The 20,496-nt window shown below is 36.8% G+C and overlaps 1 protein-coding gene across 2 annotated transcripts in view; it reads left to right on the forward strand.

Annotated features, from left to right (window-relative positions):
• The window catches only part of RAB6A (RAB6A, member RAS oncogene family), an 87,337-nt gene that overhangs the window by 59,612 nt on the left and 7,229 nt on the right, over nucleotides 1-20,496 (forward strand). For both annotated transcript variants that reach the window (XM_047070278.1, XM_047070277.1), the window contains exon 6: nucleotides 6,163-6,256. In XM_047070278.1, coding sequence (XP_046926234.1) covers nucleotides 6,163-6,256 — 94 coding nt within the window. The remainder of the gene's footprint in view (nucleotides 1-6,162; nucleotides 6,257-20,496) is intronic.

Raw genomic sequence — 20,496 nt, forward strand, 5'->3', positions numbered from 1 at the left:
GAAAATTATACTTGAAGTAATTTTTTCTTCAAGGTAATGTATGTCCATTGGTTTGGAATTACTGCCTTTCTCAGCAATTTTTGCCAGACTATCACCCTTCAACTGTTAACATTTTTTAAAAATTAAAGCCTTGTTCATTCCACTAAATTAATTTTAAAATGAGTAAAAGATTTAAATGTTTGTTAAAAAAGAATTAGAAGAAAAATGTTTTGGTAGTGAGTGGGTGACCTTTTATAAGCATGACATGAAGAGCGCCTGGGTGGCTCAGTGGGTTAAGTGTCTGACTTTGGTTCAGGCCATGATCTCACTGTTCAATAGTTTGAGCCCCACATTGAGCTCTGTACTGACAGCTCAGAGCCTGGAGCCTGCTTCAGATTCTGTGTCTTCCTCTCTTTGCCCCTCCCCCACTCACATTCTATCTCTCTCTGTCTCAAAAACAAACATTAAAAAATACTGTTTTTAATAAGGGGAGCCTGGGTAGCTCAGTTGGTTGAGCGTCTGACTTCGGCTCCGGTCATGATCTCATGGTTCGTGAGTTCGAGCCCTGCGTCAGGCTCTGTGCTGACAACTCGGAGCCTGGAGCCTGCTTCGGATTCTGTGTCTCCCTTTCTCTCTGCCCCTCCCCTGCTCATGATCTGTCTCTCTCTGTCTCAAAAATAAATAAACATAAAAAAATTAAAGAAATAAAAAATATTGTTTTTAATAAAAATTTTTTCTTAGAATCATGACATGAAACCTTAAAGCCATAAAGACAAAGATTGGTTAAGTCTGAATATTATCGATATGAAGATCATATTTACCTGTTAGATCAACCATTATTCAGAAGATTGATAATACACAGTATTGACAAGAATTTAATAAACAAGAACTCTTCATATACTGAAAATGTAACTAATATATTGGGATGAGGCAGTTTAACAGTATCAGAATTTAAAATACTCATGGACTCAAACCCACCTCCAGTAATTGCACAGATACACCTACACAAATGTGGGGGAAAAAATGAACATATAAGAATGTTTATTTCAGGGGCGCCTGGGTGGCTCAGTCAGTTAAGCGTCCGACTTTGGCTCAGGTCATGATCTCACAGTTTGTGTGTTCGAGCCCCACGTTGGGCTGTGTGCTGACAGCTCAGAGCCTGGAGCCTGTTTCAGATTCTGTGTCTCCCTCTCTCTCTGCCCCTCCCCTGTTCACGCTCTCTTTCTCAAGAATAAATAAACATTGGGGCGCCTGGGTGGCTCAGTCGGTTAAGTGGCCGACTTCAGCTCAGGTCACGATCTCACGGTCCGTGAGTTCGAGCCCCGCGTCGGGCTCTGGGCTGATGGCTCAGAGCCTGGAGCCTGCTTCGGATTCTGTGTCTCCCTCTCTCTCTGCCCCTCCCCCGTTCATGCTTTGTCTCTCTCTGTCTCAAAAATAAATAAAACGTTAAAAAAAAAATTAAAAAAAAAAAGAATAAATAAACATTAAAAAAATGTTTATTTCAACATTATTTGTAATATTAAAAATTAAAATCAATCTAAATGTCCATCAGTAGCAGTAGCATTTTATAAATGAAGTACACATAGCTACTAAAAAGAATGAGAGGAATTTATTGATGTCTAACACATGAAGCTTAAAAAATGATTTGATCAGTATGTATAGCATGATATTCTTTGTGTTAAAAAAAAAATCGAAAAAAAAAAAAATCGATGGTAGGGGTGCCTGGTTGGCTTAGTCTGTTGAGCTTCCGACTTCGGTTGAGCTTCCGACTTCGGCTCAGGTCATGATCTCACTCGTGAGTTCAAGCCCCGCATCAGGCTCTGTGCTGACAGCTCAGAGCCTGGAGCCTGCTTTGGATTCTGTGTCTCCCTCTCTCTCTGCCCCTAACCCATTCGCATTCTGTCTCTGTCTCTCTCAAAAATAAATAAACATTAAAAAAATTTTTTTAAGAAAATTGATGGTAGATGTATATATTTTTTCTTTTATTTTTTAGAATAAATCTGTATAAGCCTACATGGGACTTAACTGTCTCTACATCTTTGAGAAGGAGTAGGATTATGGAGGACTCTAATGTTAATGAGTGCCCTTTCTTTTTTTTAAAGGTTCGTTTATTTTTGAGAGAGAGAGAGAACAAGTGGAGGAGGGGCAGAGAGAGAGGGAGACACAGAATCTGAAGCAGGCTCCAGGCTTTGAACTGTCAGCCCAGAACCTGACACAGGTTTTGAGCTCACGAACCGTAAGACTATGACCTGAGCCGAAGTCCAGTGATCACCCAGCTGAGCCACCCAGGCACCCCTAATGATTGCCCTTTTTAAAAATTACTTTGGTAATTAGGAGAAAAAGTTTTAATAAAAATGATTCAAAGATAAATGTCTTTATCACATTGAGAATTACATTTGTTGTGTGTAAAAACTTGTAGAAAAGACCAGAGTATATCTGTTTCAGTGTTTCAAAATAAGTGCCCTGATGCTCAATACTTTCTGTCCCCTGTAGCCCAGTGATTCCCAGATGTTTAAATTTTGAGAATCAGTGGGTAAATTGGCTTATTAGACCCTCTTTTAAGATTCTGGCTATAAAGGATCATGGTCAACTTTTTCAATTTTTGTTTTTTGTTTTTTGTTTTATTTAAATTTTAGTTAACTTACGGTGCTGTAGTTGTTTCAGCAGTTAAATTTGGGGGTTTTAGATCCTACTTTTAGATGCTGTGATTCAATGAGTTTAGAAGGTATCCTTAAATCTGTATTTTAATGAATCTTCTAGCTGATTCTGACAAAATTATTGTATATGTATACCACATTTTCTTTATCCATCCATCCATCGATGGACATTTGGGCTCTTTCCATACTTTGGCTATCGTTGATAGTGCTGCTATAAACATGGGGGTGCATGTGTCCCTTCGAAACAGCACACCTGTATCCCGTGGATAAATGCCTACTAGTGCAATTGCTGGGTCGTAGGGTAGTTCTATTTTTAGTTTTTTGAGGAACCTCCATACTGATTTCCAGAGTGGCTGCACCAGCTTGCATTCCCATGATTCCGACAAAATCAAACCACAGTTGGGACCATTGCTATAGCTGACCTTCAACCATTTGATTAGGGTGACTCCTAGTTTTAAAACTAGGAAGAATTTCTCTGGAATCCTTTACATGTAGGATAGTCATTCACTCATAATAATCATTCATTCAGAAGTATTTATTGAGTACCACTTATGTGTCAGAAGATGCTACTCTAGGGTAGAATAGTAAACAAAAAAAGCCAAGTCTTCAAGGAACTTTTATTTCAGAAAATGAACCAGGCAAATAAATAAGTCAAAAAAACACATAGTAAAAAAAAAAAGCATGGTATGTTTGATAATGATAACATGCTAAAAGTACAAAAGAAAGCAGGGAAAAGAAATATGAAATGTCAAGTGTGAGTTTAAGATATTAGATGGAATAGAAATGGAAGACTTCATTGAGAAAATGGTGAGTTTTGAGTAAATATGCTAAGGAAGCAAGGGAGTCAACTATGCAGATATCCTGAGGAGGAAAAGGTTCTAAGCTGATGGCCCAGAAAATGCAAAATCCTTGAGTTGGGAATACATTTAGTTTATTTGAAGAACAGCAAGGAATCGTATATAGCTGGTGAGGAGAATAATGGAAAGTGTAGTAGGCAATGAGGTTAAAAAATGATAGTTTTTGAAAAAGACAATAAAGACCAGGTCAAGTAGGGCAAAGTAAAGACTCTGAATGAAATTGGAGGATTCATGGGGTGCCTGGGTGGCTCAGTCAGTTGAGCAACTAACTTCGGCTCAGGTCATGATTTCATGGTTTGTGGGTTCAAGCCCCGCATCAGGCTCTGTGTTGACAGCTCAGAGCCTGGAGCCTGCTTCACATTCTGTGTCTCCCTCTCTCTCTGCCCCTCCCCACTCATGCTCTGTCTCTCTCTGTCTCAGAAATAAATAAACATTAAAAAAAAAAATTGGAGGATTCAAGCAAAAGAGTAACTTTTCATAAATCACTGTTTGCTCTGTGGAAAATACGTAAGAGTAGAAGTGAAGAGAGTAATCCAGGCTGAAATCGAAGCAAGAAATGATGATGACTTGGACCAGGATAGTGGTAGCATGTGTAGTGATCAGTGGTCAAATTCAGATACATTTTGAAGGTAGAACTGTTGAAGATATACTCATGCAATGGATAGAATACATAATGATGGACAGAATATGGGGTGTCAAGAATGATGCCTGGATTCTTGGCCTGATTAACTGTCATTAACTGAGATAGGGAGACACTTCATAAAGAGGTGGTTTAGGATGGAATATTATGACTTCAATTTTGGTCATTTTAAATTTAGAATTGCTATTAGATATTCTAATATGTAATTAGATGTCAGGTAGGCAATTGGATATATGAGCCTGGAGTTCAGAGCAGCAGTCCAGGCTAGATAAATAAGTTTGGGATTAATCAGCATGTAGATGGGTATTTAAAACCATAATACTGCCTGGGATCACCAAGGGAGTAATTATAAATAGAGAAGAGGTCCAAAGAGTAAATTTTAGGGCATCTGATGGAAGTGTTTTAAAGAAATGCACACTGTTGGGACACCTACATAGCTCAATCAGTTAAGCATCTGACTCTTGATTTTGGTTCAGGTCATGATCTCATGGTATGTGAGATTGAGCCCCATGTTGGGCTCTGCGCTGACAGCACGGAGCCTGCTTGGGATTCTTTCCCTCCCCCACTCTCAAAATAAGTAAACATTAAAAAAAAAACCCACATTGTTGATATATTTAGGGCTAAAGGTCTGCAAATTGTCAGCTTACTCTCCAGTGTGTGTTTTTTTTAAATTTATACACACACACACATACACACACACATACATAAATACATAGAAATGAGAGGATAAAACAAGCAGATGTAGTAAAACATTATTAACAGGTGGATTGCTATATAAGAGAATTTCTGTGCTGTTGTTCTCTTTGCTTAAGAATACTCATTTTCTTCTTTCCTAACTTTTATAGAGAGTGGAGAATTTCTAGAATAATATCTTGTAGGCAAGAAGAGAGTGGAATCTAGTACAAAGGTGAAGTTTGGGGAGTAAGGACAGTTTCCTCCATAGTAGCAGGACTAGAAGTAGAATATAAGGGTACACACACATAGATTGGTGGATAGATGTGAGAGCTTGTGGAAATTCTCTTGCATTGCTTTGGTTTTCTGTGTTGTAGGAAGCTGAGTTTGTCAGCTGATATTTTAGATCCATTTAATTAGAATATTTGCATATTTATTACATATCTATATGCCAGCTAGGCACTAGGAACACCAAGATAAGTGACATAATCTTGTACTTAAAGAACATATTACAATTTGAGACACATTGCTGCTAATTATAATGTGTCACCAAATGCCCTATAAAATGTATCAAGAGAATTTAATATACATGCCTTTTGACTCCACTTAGAGAAATCCACAAAATCTATCCTAAAGAAAAGATCCACAGTGCATAAAATATTATGCACAAAGATATTTATAGCAACATTTTTCACAGTAGTATGAAATTTGAAAAAAAAATTTTTAGCATTTTTAACAGTTGGGGGTGGTTACATAAATTATAGTAGCAAATTGACAAATTGTCCAGTAATAAAAAATTATTTTACATGAAGTTTTTAATCATAAGACTAAATGCTTATGATCTAATATTAAGAGAAAATAGCAGGCTATTAAGATTTTAAAAATAAAAAAATTACAGGATGAGGTCAGCCAAATAAAAGCAAATCATTAAAAAATGCCTTTTTAAAAAATTTTAGTAAGGTATAACATACACACAGAAGTACCCAAATTTTAAGTGTACTGCAGCTTGATGAATTTTCAAACTATTCTTATCTGTGTAACCAGCACACATACGAGGGAAGTTATTTTCATAGGCATCTTGGTGGCTCAGTTGGTTAAGCATCCAGCTGTTGGTTTCAGCTCAAGTTATGACCTTGCAGTTTCATGGGTTCGAGCCCTACATCAGGCTCCATGCTGATGGCATGGAGTCTGCTTGTGATTCTCTGTCTCGCTCTCTCTCTGTCCATCCCCGATTCGTGCTGTCTCTCTCAAATAAATAAACTTAACAAAAAGAAAAGTTATTTTCAGAATCTTGTTTATATTCTTTACAATACCATCTTGCAAAAAGAGGAATTTATCTTTTGAATTTGTTTTACAGGCAAGTATCAATTGAGGAAGGAGAGAGGAAAGCCAAAGAGCTGAATGTTATGTTTATTGAAACAAGTGCAAAAGCAGGATACAATGTAAAACAGGTGAGTGTCCTTAGAGTATGGATAGAGGTTATCAAATTGAAAAGAGATGTTATAAAATAATTGTGGGAGTATTCTCTAGTGTAAGATTTTCTTTTGGTTGGTAACAGCAGACCTCATGAACTAGTAACATGGTAAACAGTGAAAAAAGATAAATGTGACACAGTTTTTGGAAAAAGAGAAAAGGCCTGCCAAACTTTTCAGATTGTGCACAGGACAACTATTTCATTATGATCGCAAGGTTGTAAACTTAACCATACCCTGCCTCCTATTGCGTTGTTTCAAGGTAAAAAGTTGTTTTTTTTTTTTTAATTTTAGAGTTTAATGACAAAAGAAAGTACCATGAGAAAATGCCATGAGAATGGTATTTTGCTTGTGGTTGTGAAAGTATATTCTGGTTACTTTATCCTTAATAACTGCTGCTGTTTTAACAGTGTTTATAACAGCAGTGTTTTGGGGAAGCTGGAAAATATGAAGAGACCTCACATTATCAAACTTCTCTAAAAGATGGAGTAGCCAAAAATTGAACTGCTTAATTTTCTAGGGCTGCATATCATACAGAGTAGTGGTCCCAGATTTATAGGATTTTCAAACCAATAAATCATTTTTTTTATTTCTAGGTGATCAGTAGAAGGTTAAAATAAAATCCTATAAACTGAATAAGTTGAGCTTTAAGAAAAATTTTATATATTATTTTCAGTTTTGACACTTTCTTTCCCATCTCTCCTTGTCTTGAGATATATTTAAGTAATTTTGAACTGTTACTAATTCCCTCCTTGTAGCATACTCTTCCATGGCTCTAAATCTTTGTTCATGGTGTTCTCTTTGATTAGAATGTTCAGTTTCTTTCTTGACTGATAACGTATTCATCCTTTTAAGTTTCATTTTAGATGTCAGCTCTTCAAAGACATTTTTTTCCTGACATTCTTTACCATACTGTATCTACACGCTATTCTGTTTAGCAGTAAATGAGTTTTCTGTGTTTTCTCAGGCCCCTGACCTTTGTGAAACCACTGTCATAGAAGTTACCACGTTATACTGGAAATATTTCTCCCATCAAAATTATGTACTCCCAGAGCCTGCCAATGTCTATGGAATTTAGAAAATGATATGTAGGGGCACCTGGGTGGTTCAGTTGGTTAAGTGTCTGACTTCAGCTCAGGTCATGATCTCGTGGTTCATGGATTCCATCACCATGTTGGGCTCTGTGCTGACAGCTCAGAGCCTGGAGCCTGCTTCAGATTCTGTGTCTCCCTTTCTCTCTGTCCCCCTCCCCCGCTCATGCTTTGTCTCTGTTTCTCTCTCTCTCACAAATAAACATTAAAAAATGTTTAAAAAAAAAGAAAGAAAAAAAATGATAAGTAAATGAACCCATTGGAACCACAGATAATTTAACATTTTGAATAATATTTGGGTGCCTGGTTGGCTCAGTCAGTTAAGCATCCAACTTCGACTCAGGTCATGATCTCGCAGTCTGTGGGTTTGAGCCCTGCATTGGGCTCTGTGCTGACAGCGCAGAACCTGGAGCCTGCTTGAGATTCTGTCTCCCTCTCTGTCTCTGCCTCTCCCCCACTCATGCTCTTTCTCTCTCAAAAATAAATAAAGCTTCAAAAAATTTTTTTGAGTAATAGAAGTAATTAGCACAATTATTATCATCTGTCACTGTTCTAGGACAAAGCAGTGGGTAGCCTCATCTAGCTTTTTCTATTACAGACATTTTGATAAGGATATGAGCTAGTTGCTTATATGTCAAAGTATGGCCTTTGGGACATCTTTCAGGCTGGGTTAATGTCTGAAGGGATTGCTGTGGCCCTCTAGTCCTAACCCTGAGAAGTCTCATAGGTTTGGAGGTCTAAAGTCCTCAGCATACAGTGGTCACTAGTGACAGCTAGCATCTTGATGATATTTAATTGCTTCTAAGTTTAGATAACTCTCGGGATGTTGAGAAAATGAGGTATGTCATTCATTTGCTATTTTCTAAGCACATTATTTCTTAATAGTTTTATTGAAGCATAATTTCCATACCACAAAATTACTTGTTTTAAATGAATAATTCAGGGTTTTCTTGCTTTTTTTCTTCTAATTTTTAAAATTTTATTTAAATCCAAGTTAGTTAACATATAGTGTAATAATGATTTCAGGAGTAGTGTTTAGTGATTCATCAGTTACTTACCCAGTGCTCATCTCAACAAGTGCCCTTCTTAATGCCCATCACTCATTTAGCCCATCCCTCCACCCAGCAACCTTCCAGCAACCTGTTTGTTCTCTGTATTTAAGAGTCTCTTATGGTTTGCCTCCCTCTCTTTATCTTATTTTCCTTTCCCTTCCCCTGTGTTCATCTGTTTTATTTCTTAAATTCCACATACGAGTGAAATCATATATTTATCTTTCTCTGACTGACTTATTTTTTACTTAGCATAATACATTCTGGTTCCATCCATGTTGTTGCAAATGGCAAGATTTCATTCTTTTTGATCGCCGAGTAATATTCCTGTGTGTGTGTGTGTGTGTGTGTGCGTGCGCATACACCACATCTTCTTTATCCATTTATCAATTGATGGACATTTGGGCTCTTTGTATAATTTGGCTATTGTTGATAGTGCTGCTATAAACATTGAGGTGCATGTGCCCCTTCAAATTAGCATTGTTGTATCCTTTGAATAAATACCTAGTTGTGCAGTTGCTGGGTTGTAGAATAGTTAATTTTAATAGGTGTGAGGTGGTATCTCATTGTGGTTTTGATTTGTATTTCCTTGATGATGAACGATGTTGAACATCTAGGGTTTTTTTTAGGGAATTTATAGAATTGTGCAGCCATTACCTCAATTTGATTTTAGAACTTTTTCAGCATTTGGCACATAATTTTTTCTAAAAGCCTGACCCATACAAACACTAGATATAGCTAGCCAGTGATAACGAAGGGAGAATTCTTTTACAAAACAATCTTACTCTGAATTCAAAACCTGTTTGCTACTTTATTATTTCTCCTTATTTATTTGTTTTATTTTAATGTTTATTTACTTATTTTGAGAAAGAGAGAAAGAATGTGCAAGCATGAACAGGGAAGGGGCAGAGAGAAAGAGAGGGAGAGAGAGAATCCCAAGCAGGCTCCATACTGTCAGTAAGGAGCCTGACCTGGGGATCGATTCCACAAACTGCAAGGTCATGACCTGAGCCAAAATCAGGAGTCAGATGCTCAACTGACGGAGCCACGCAGGTGCCCCTATTTCTCCTTATTTAGATATATCTGAATATGTGATCTTTCTGAAGTGCCTAATTCTACTGGGACTTGATTTTATTGTCTTTTAAATACAAATATGATTAAAATTAATGTTTTCAAATTTGGAAGAGAGCTAGCTGCCTTCGGTTTTGTTTTTTTTTTTGTAGCTTCTTTCTTAACTCATGACAACCATTACTTTGCATTTTATAGGGACTACCATAGTAATAGAATTTTATTTCAATATTTATAGACCTTTGCTTTGTAATCTTGCATAATTTAGTTAAGACAAAAATCCTGGAACCACTCTCCCTCTCCCCCACCAATTAAGACAATGAAACCAAAAAATGAATTTAAATCTTATGTTAATAAGCACATTTAAATAATAGGTTCAGATCTTCCCCTTTGTCAGTGATTAATCATATGGAGTATATTTCTGTCATGTGGGAAAATTACTGGTTGATTTTAAATTTTAGCTAAAAAATACATCTCATTATAATGGGTTGTCTTTTCCTTGAATTCGTTTTTATAAAGGACCTTAAAACTAAACAAATAGGGTATCATTTAAAGTGTTAATTATTTAAATGACTAGAAATGGAAGAAATTTTTTTTTTTCTTGTGGTTGCACTCACAAACTACCCCGAAGTTTAAAAGTCAAAAAACATATCCTTTGATATCACTTAATATACTGGCCATATGGAAATATTTAAAAAAAATTTTTTTTTAATTTTATTTATTTTGAGAGAGAGAGTGAAGGCAGGGGAGGGCCAGAGGGAGAAGGAAAGAGAGAATCCCAAGGAGGCTCCGCACTGTCAGCACAGAGCACTATGTGGGGTTCAAACGCACAAACCATGAGATCATGACCTGAGCCAAATTCAAGAGTGAGTGAGATGCTTAACCAACTGAGCCACCCAGGCAGCCCTGAAATATTCAGATTTTTTAAAAATAAAGCCTTAGTCAAATCTACTTACTCCTGACTTTGGGCAGTAAACTTTGTGTGGCTGGAGTTCAGTGCCTATTTTGCAGATCTAATGTTTATCATGCCTTTGGAAACGTTGGCAGTAGGGGAAAAAACCTTAGTGACAAGTTTTCCCTAAGACAGATGTTTTTGAAACTCATATAGCATACTATTGAGATTAGGAATGTGTTTTTCCTCCATCCTATTATCTTTGGTAGAGAGTAGAATACCTGATATCCAAACAAAGGTAAGAAAGTACAGAGGTTTTTAGAATGGCACATTGTCCCCAGGAAGATCTCCTACCATTAAAGAATTGCTTAATGGTTTTAAACTTTAACATGGATAGTAGTTTCCTGGAAACCTATATAAAATACCAGGTTCCTGGGGCACAACTTCTGCATATTGATTCAGTAAGTCTAGGATAGTGCCCTAAAAATCTACATTTTTAACACGAATTTTAAGAAGTTTCTCATGCAAACTATACTTTGTAAGAAGATCTATTAAGCCATGGAGATGGTTCAGCAAGTATGTCAAATTATTCATTTTGATAGGACAAATATTGATTCTCTAACCCTTGCTAGATACAAAAGACAGATTTCCCACACTTAAAAGGCCCTGTCTTGTGTACAGCCAAAATAAGGAATTAAATACATATCCCGGTGCCAAAATGTGTCTCCATGCAGTAGAAGAACAAACCTGTGAAACTCATTTCTTTTGACTCATTTGTATTCAAGTCTTATAAGCAGTCATTTAGATACCTACTCTTGTTGATTCTCCTGTATTAAGGCCCTGTTGTCTATTGCCTTGCCTGCTGCCATAGCTTATTAACTGACATCTGCCTTCAGTCTTGCCCCACTTGAGATTACTCTCCATCCTGCTATCACGGTCTTCATTTTAAATACACATTTGAGGGGCGCCTGGGTGGCTCAGTCGGTTGAGCGACCGACTTTGGCTCCGGTCATGATCTCACGGTTTGTGAGTTCGAGCCCCGTGTCAGGCTCTGTGCTGACAGCTCAGAGCTTGGAGCCTGCTTCTGATTCTGTGTCTCCCTCTCTCTCTGCCCCTCCCCCACTCATGCTCTGTCTCTCTCTGTCTCAGAAATAAATAAACATAAAAAAAAATTAAAAAAAAATACACATTTGAACAGGTTACTTATGAATTTTATCCTGAATTTTAAGCAAAGTCCTTAGTATGCTATGCCCTGCTATTCAAAATCTTGGCCCCCGTATACATTGCTATCTTGATCTTTGGCCACTATATACCCATACTACACTGCTCAAAGTCTCCTGGGTTTACTGTGTTCCCATATTGCCATTGTATGTTACTGTCTGTCCCTCTGTAAAATACTATTTCTTCTCTACCTGCTATTTGTAATTTAAAAAGTCAGTTCAGACATAATCAAATTTAGATAAAATGCCTTTCCTAATAATTGAAGTAGCACTCCTTACTTTTAATATAGAAGTTTTCTTGTCAATTCTGCCTCCCACCATAATGAACTCAATAAATGTTCATTGAATAAGAGAATAATATGCTGTATTTTTTTAACAGATGCTTAGAGCTGCCATGTTATGCCATAAGAAAAAGATCTATTTAATGAGCTTGACTCTGTCTTAAGAATTTTCATAGACTGAACAAGTGTAGAGAATCTAGGTTACATGAGAAATTGTCCTTCATTCAGTATTTTGACTGCAACTTAGATGTAGATACTCCTACATCTTGAGTTTCTTTGAATTCAGGTAAACATGTATTGAACTTTTTTCACATTAATTTTTTTATTGAGCTAAACACTTGTATACAGTGAAATACACATATCTTAAGTTTACAATTAGATGAATTTTGATAAGTGTGTATGTGGATGTAATGACTACATCAATGAAGATACAGAAATATGTTATTTAATTTGCAAAAATTTGAAGCATTTCTAGATACTTATACTATTCCAGCTTCTGATTTAATTCTGTTGTGGTCAGAGAATATACTATGTAACATTTCAGTCATTCATAATTTATTGATATTTGTATTATGGCCTACCATATGGCCTGTCTTGGTGAAGGTTCCATGTATACTGGAAAATAATGTTTCTGTACAGTTGTCAGGTATAATGTTTTTAGATCTCAGTTATATCAAGATGGTTGATAGCATTGTTCAAATCTTGAAGAGTTTACTAATTTTTGTCTGTAGTTCTATCAGTTACTGAAGGGCGAGGTATTAAATGTACAACATTTGTATTTGCCTGTTTTGCCACTTAGTTCTGTCAGCTTTTATTTCATGTATTTTGAAGTTCTGTTATTCAGTGCATACATATTTAGGATTATTATTGTCTTCCTAATGCTTTGACTTTTTAAGTCTTCACAGATGTTCCTCTTTATCTCTAATAATAACTCCCTTGTCTCCAATTTTTTTGTCTGATCTTAATATAGCCACACTAGCTCTCTTATTGCTATTGTTTGCTTGGTATATCTTTTTCCTTGTAAAGTGGATTGCTTTTAAATGGCATATAGCTGCATCTCACTTTTTTAAAAAATCCAGTCTGAAAAATCTCTACTTCTTAATTGGAGTATTTGGTTTATTTAGATTTAATAAATAGTTGGGTTTATGTACCATACCTGCTTGCCCCTCTGTCATTTTTAGTTTAATCAAATATTTTTATATTGTAATTTAATTCCTCTTTATTTTTAGCTAAACCTTTCATAACTTGTTTTTAGTGGTTGCATTAGGGATTATACTAGAGTGTATATATCATTTCATCCTTTGCACCTATGCACCTATCCTTTGTGTTATTCTTGCCACACATTTTATATTTATATACATCATGGCCCCCATAATAAATGTCTTAATTTTTGCTTTAAACGATAATTAAGAGGGGCATCTAGGTGGCTCTGTTGGTTAAGTGTCTGACTTCATCTCAGGTCATGATCTCACAGTTTGTAGGTTCCAGCCATGCATCAGGCTCTGTGGTAACCACTCAGAGCATGGAGCCTGCTTGGGATTCTGTGTCTCCCTCTCTCTCTCTGCCCCTCCCCCTCTTGAGCTCTGTGTCTCTCTGTTTCTCAAAAATAAATAAAAACGCTAAAAATTTTTTAATTTTTTTAATGTTTATTTATTTTTGAGATAGAGACAGAGCATGAGAGGGGGAGGGGCAGAGAGTGAGGGAGACAGAATCTGAAGCAAGCTCCAGGCTCTGAGCTGTCAGCACAGAGCCCGATGCGGGGCTCGAACTCACAGGCTGTGAGATCATGACCTGAGCTGAAGTCAGACACTCAACTGACTGAGCCACCCAGGCACCCCTAAAAAATTTTTAAATAAATAAACAGTAATTAAGAGAAGAAAAGGACAGCTTTTTCTGTTTACCCATATATTTACCATTTCTAGTGCTCCTCATTCCTTCTTACAGATAGAAATTTCGGGGCGCCTGGGTGGCGCAGTCGGTTAGGCGTCCGACTTCAGCCAGGTCACGATCTTGCGGTCTGTGAGTTCGAGCCCCGCGTCAGGCTCTGGGCTGATGGCTCGGAGCCTGGAGCCTGTTTCCGATTCTGTGTCTCCCTCTCTCTCTGCCCCTCCCCCATTCATGCTCTGTCTCTCTCTCTGTCCCAAAAATAGATAAACGTTGAAAAAAGAAAAAAATTTAAAAAACAGTAGGGTGTGTCTAATTACTGGAAATCAACAGTTTCCAGAAAGAAGTCTAATAAATATGTTTAAAAAAAAAAAAAAAAAGAAATTTCACCTGGTATCACTTCCCTTTAGCATATATAACTGTCTTTACTGTTTTTTCTTTTAATGTTTATTTATTTATTTTGAGAGAGAGAGTGTGAGTGGAGGGGCAGAGAGAGAGGGAGAGAGAATCCCATGCAGGCTCTACACTGCCATTTCAGAGCCCAACATGGGGATTGATGTCATAATCCATGAGTTCATACCTGAGCCAAAATCAAGGAAACTTAACCTTATGGTTTTTGTGGGTTTTCTTTTTTTTAACACTTATTTATTTTTGAGAGACAGAGCACAAGCAGGGGAGGGGCAGAGAGAGAGAAGGACATACAGAATTCAAAGGAGGCTCCAAGCTCTGAGCTGTCAGCACAGAGCCCGACATGGGACTCAAACCCATGAACCATGAGATCATGACCTGAGCCGAAGTCAGATGCTTAACCAACTCAGGCACCCCAACCTTACTGTTTTTTATTAAGGTCTCCTGGTGATGAATTTTCTCAGCTTTCACTTAGACTAAAAGGCCATTTTAAGAAGAATTCTATAGGTAATGTGTCATTTTTAAGTATTTTTCCTCCATTTTCTTCTTTCCTCTTCTTCTGGAATTCCAATGGCACATCTGTTAAATGGCTTGAGAGACATATTTTTTTTTTTTTAATTTTTTTTTTTTTCAACGTTTATTTATTTTTTTGGGACAGAGAGAGACAGAGCATGAACGGGGGAGGGGCAGAGAGAGAGGGAGACACAGAATCGGAAACAGGCTCCAGGCTCTGAGCCATCAGCCCAGAGCCCGACGCGGGGCTCGAACTCACGGACCGCGAGATCGTGACCTGGCTGAAGTCGGACGCTTAACCGACTGCGCCACCCAGGCGCCCCTTGAGAGACATATTATCCCACTGGTCACTGAGGCTTTTGCTCATTGTTTTTATCCTGTTTTTACTCTTTCAGATTGGATAATATTCTTGATGTGTCTTCAAGTTCACCAATCCTTTTCTTCCGTATCCAAACTGCTATTGAGTCCATCCAGTGAATTTATTGTTTCAGATACCGTACTCAGTCATAGATTTGTCCTTTATTTCTTTATGTTTCCATATCTCTTTTGGAATACCCCAATGTTTGATAATTGTGGCATTGTTACCTTCAAGTCCTTGAACATACCTATAGTAGTTGCTTTGAAATTATTGTCTAATCCAACATATGAGTCATCTCTGAGTCTGTTTCTACTGGCAGTTTTTCTCTTGCCTTTAGGTTAAATTGTCCTATTTCTTTATGTGTCTAGTAAGTTTTGGTCGTATGCTCAGCATTGTGTATAATACATAGAGACTCTGCTTTCTGTTACTTTTCTCTGCAAAATGCTGAGTTTTATTATGGCAGTGTTTTATATTGCTGACTGATCACCTTGAGCTTGTGGGATCTTAATGTTATGTTTTGCTTTGATGGATCTGTAGAAAGCCTGTAGTATTTATCAAGCTTTTTCTGTTTTTGTGGGATTCAGACTCTAAACTTTATCCCTGAAGCAGGCAGTAACTAAAGTCTGCTCATTTCTTCCTGCCTTCTAGCTGTTGTTTTCAGATGGACTCCTTGTAGTCTCTCCTACATATGTACCATTAAAGAGTCAACTGAGATCTGCAGGAAATTTATATGTAGACTTTAGGGTTCCTCCTCTTGGCTTGTTCCTTTTTGTTATTTCCTTTCTCAGTCCAGCCACACTAGCAGTCCACTGGCACCTCAAACCTTTAAAATTCTAGTTTTCTGCATGAGCTCTCACCACCCCATTTTGTACAGGCCCAGTAGGAATAGCTCTTGGGAAAACCTGTATAAACATGGATCCTACCCAGTGAATGTGAGTTCCCTTCTTCCCAGGGTTGAATTCCCCCTAATTCGTATCTGCTTTTTGTTGCTCTTAAGAACCTTTAAATAGTTGGGTTTTTTTTATAGTTTCTCCAGAGTTAATAATTGCTATCTGCAAGAGTGTTAGTCCTATACAAGCTAGACTGCTATTACCAAAACTGGAGTTAATATTAAATTTACGGGGGTAAAACTTAATATATCTGATCAATGTAACAACTATTTAGCATGTACATGCTTAGTTTTGTTTTGTTTTTTTAACATGGAAAGCTAGTTTGTTCCTGAATTCTGTATGTTATCTAATAACAAAATAAATAGGTTTATTACTTAAATTATATATTCAGTAAGTAACACATATTGGCAGAAATTATTATGAAGAAATAATCTCAGACTCCTGAGTTTTTGTTGTAGGTCAGTCACAACTCAGAATTGGTCCTGGTGGTCAGAAATTCACCAGGTAAATTTCACAGTTTAGTCACTATCTTGGAAAACACTGGGGATCACAGTCTTATATGCCTGTTAAGTAAGCATTGTGTGTGTTTGTTCAGCCGTATATGTTTTCAAAAGCACAATTACTTTTGATGATTGTGCATTGTACTGATTTTGACAAAATCATCATGTATTTTCACAGGAAGGTACGTAATAGTCTTACCATATAGAGGATATGTTTATCAGTATTAAAGGTACCATCTGGTTGTATTTTCCATGCACAGAGATGTTTTCTAGCTTTCTGCTCATCTGCTAATTGGATTCCTTCTCCCTACTCCCTTATATACTGGATTATAATATACATAATAAAAGCTGAAAATGGGCTTTCTCTGTTGCTCCATTTACTTTTTAAATAATTTGGGCACCTGGGTGGTTCAGTTGGTTAAGTGTCCAACTTCAGCTTAGCTCATGATCTCATGGTTTGTGAGTTCGAGCCCTGTGTCACGCTCTGTGCTGACAGCTCAGAGCCTGGAGCCTGCTTCAGATTGTTTCTCTCTTTCTCTGCCTTTCTCCCTCCCTCTCTACCCCTCCCCCACTTGTGCTCTGTCTCTCTGTCTCTCATAAATGTAAAAAATTTATAAATAATTCTGGGAGAGATTTTATTAATGCATCATTAGTGTCTGACCATGGTTCAAGTGATTGGGCCTTAATGCCTGTGAATTCTGGCTTAAAATAAAGCAAATTTATTCCTGCACAGTACTGCTCTTCTGTGCATAAGCCTTGCTCTTTTTTTTTTTTTTTTAAATGTTTATTTTTGACAGAGCACGTGAGTGGCGGAAGGGCAGAGAGAGGGATACACAGAATCCGAAGCAGGCTCGAGGCTCTGAGCTGCCAGCACAGAGCCCGATGTGGGGTTCAAACTTAGGAACTGTGAGATCATGCTCTGGGCCAAAGTCGGCCACTTAACTGACTTGAGTCACCCATGTGCCCCAGCCCTTTGCTCTTTAATCTGGTTTAAGCATTCAACTCTAAGATCCTATTTATGTCTTAAAGAATATTGTCATAGTTGTTGTTTTTTTTTTTTTTTAATAAAAATACTATCAGGGCTAGAACTATAATAACTAATAATACCTCACACAATCATTTGCGTTATATAAGATGTTTAAGTAATATTTTTCATTGCATTCAATATTTCATAAAAAGATAGTCTATGAAAAAAAATTTATCCCTCTTTTTTCTGTTTTTTTAAAATGCAGTAATATTGCTTTCTTTTATGAAAGTGGTATGGTGTTTAAATTGCTGAAGGAAATGGTAATGAGAAAGTAATTATTTAAGGCTTCACCTGACTTTTCATCTGAGAATTAGTACATTCTTTTAGTGGAGTATTAAGTGTGTGGGTGTCACCTTTCTTATTATATTCTATAATTTTACAGTAGTGGGAAATGGGAAAAGAACAGAAATACTTCTTGATCTTTAACTTCTAAACTCATCAATGCTTGTCAGAAGAAAAACATCTTATATGAAAGAAAGTAAGGACTTCGTGAAAAATTAGTGATAGCTGATGTGCATCAGTGCTAACAGATCAATGAAAGCTTGCATGTGTACAGGGGGGTTGCGCACATACACGTGTGTGTGTAAATTATATTTACCTTACTTTAAGCATTGGTAGGGATAGTGTATTTTCTATACCAGTCTATTCTATGTCTGCCTTAGTTCTTGATCAGAACTTTTATCTTCTACTTTTATCATGTACCTTAAGCCACAAGTATCAATTACCTACAGTATGTAAGACCATCGTAGGTTCCTTGGAGAACTTAAAGTTACGTAAAATATGATTCTTGATTTCTAAAAAACTTATGATACAGTTGAAAAGAGTCACATTCTCATGAAAACTATATAGTAAAGGGTAAGTAGTACATGATAAATGCCTAGCCAATGCTACAGAGATAGTAAGAGCCACAGTAATTATTGAGATGTAAAATCAGTTCTGGCACAAGGAGGTGTATTTGTTGAAGAAATGAATAAGATCACATACAGATAGGATGATCAAGGAAGGCCCCATGCTTAGTCATCTGTGATTCCTAATAAAGCAAGAGCTCTGTTAGCATATCATTGACATTTAAAAAATTGATTTTCCTTTAATGATTATTTAAGACAACTTAATCCTCTAAGGTTTTTTTCATTCCTGTCTTACATATGTTTCTGTAAGGATAGAACTTTGCTTTTGTAAAAAGCTTTTTCTTGGCTCATTTTAAGGATGTCCTGAGTTGAGTTTAGGTTAATGACATCAATTCTTTTAATCTAATTGAAATATTTTGAGGGAACACTAAAATTTTCAAATACACTGGTTAAAACTATAGATAAATTAAAAAATTGTTTTTTTACTGTTTATTTATTTTTGAGCAAGAGTGAGCAGGGGAGGGGCAGAGAGAGAGGGAGACACAGAATCTGAAGCAGGCTCCAGGCTCTGAGCTGTCAGCACAGAGCCTGATATGGGGCTCAAACTCACAGACTGCGAGATCATGACCTGAGCCTAAGTCAGATGCTTAACTGACTGAGCCATCTGGGCACCCCTAAAAACTTTAAGTCCTTGAAAATGGATTAAGTTTTTATGTCTGTGATTTGTGTGTAATAATAGTATTTCACAAAGCAAACTCCTCTTACTCAGGATTGTTAGCTGTTTCTTCACACAGGCCTTTCCACAATGCTTTTCCATATAGAAGAGACTTCTATTTATACTAGGCAACATAAGGTAGTAGAAAAAAATATGAATTTCGGAGTCTTGGCTCTGCTATTTTATTTGGTTATTGTAAATTCTCTCTTCAGCCTTAGATTGCTATAAAATGAGGACACTAATATGTTCCTCATAGGAAGATATTAAAATGAGAAAACATGAAGATTCTACAAAGTAGCCACTCAGTATTAGCTTCTTTCTTGCTTTATTTGATGATTACTTCACACTCCTTACAAATTAGTATTACAGCATTGGTCTTTAACCATGGCTGCACATTAGAATCATCCAGAGATCTTTTAATGAATGGTAAGGGCCCAGTCCAACCCCAAATTAGTTAAATCTGGTTTTGTTTTTAGTTTCCCAGGTAATTCTGATGCATGGTAGGTATCAAGAATCACTGGTCTAGAGGGAATGATTTCACACATAACCTTTCAAGGAAATTCCTAACATAACTTTTTTCTAATTATTTTCAAAGGTATAATAATAATAAGTTGAACTTCACAACTGTAGCCCCGTTTTTATTAGAAAGAATCTAAGGATTAGAGAAATTAATATCCTCGAGGTCACAAAGCTATAATAACGGGGAAGTTAGTATAGTTTCTTGGCTCAAATTTTATACTCTTTCTAGAAACACATTAAAAACTGTGTTATATTATGAGAATAGGTAGACAGGTAAGAATATAATAATACCCTCTCTGAAAGACCTCATTAGATATGTACTTTTTTTTTAAGCATCAAAACTTAAAAACCATTTTATTCCATTTTCACAGAAAGTAAATACACCTTCCCAATGTCTCCTCCACACACAAAAAAAATCCATTTTTTAAATGATTTTTTTAAATGTTTGTTTATTTTTGAGAGAGAACATGTACACAAGTTGGGGAGGGGCAGAGAGAAGGAGTACAGAGGATCCAAAGCAGGCTCCACACTGACAGTCGAGAGCTTGATGCAGGACTCAAATTTCATGACCTGAGCTGAAGTCGGACCCTTAACTGACTGAGCCACCCAGGCATCCCCCGCAAAAAATCCATTTTTAAGCTAGCCTGTAATAAACTTTGACATTCTTAAGAGCTGAAAATGTTGTACATTTTGAACACATAAACAGTTTAATAAATATTTCATGTCAGAAGCGAACTATGAGATCTTAGGAAAGATTTCTAGATATTCCTAAGTAAGAACATTTCATTTCTGCCCTGATATTTTCAGAAGGTCTTTCCCAACTCCCACACCTTTCCCACCAGTTTTAAATAGCTTCTTAAAGCAGAATTTTACACCTGTTAGTGTTTTGCTGTAGTCCTAGAATTCACTGCCAGATTTCATAATGTGGAAAAATTTTGTTTCCCTAGCCCACAGGG

This window comes from Lynx rufus, unplaced genomic scaffold (assembly GCF_022079265.1).
Source record: "Lynx rufus isolate CCGP_SWC_20201006 ecotype Redwood Valley unplaced genomic scaffold, mLynRuf1.p SCAF_9, whole genome shotgun sequence".
Lineage (NCBI taxonomy): Eukaryota > Metazoa > Chordata > Mammalia > Carnivora > Felidae > Lynx > Lynx rufus.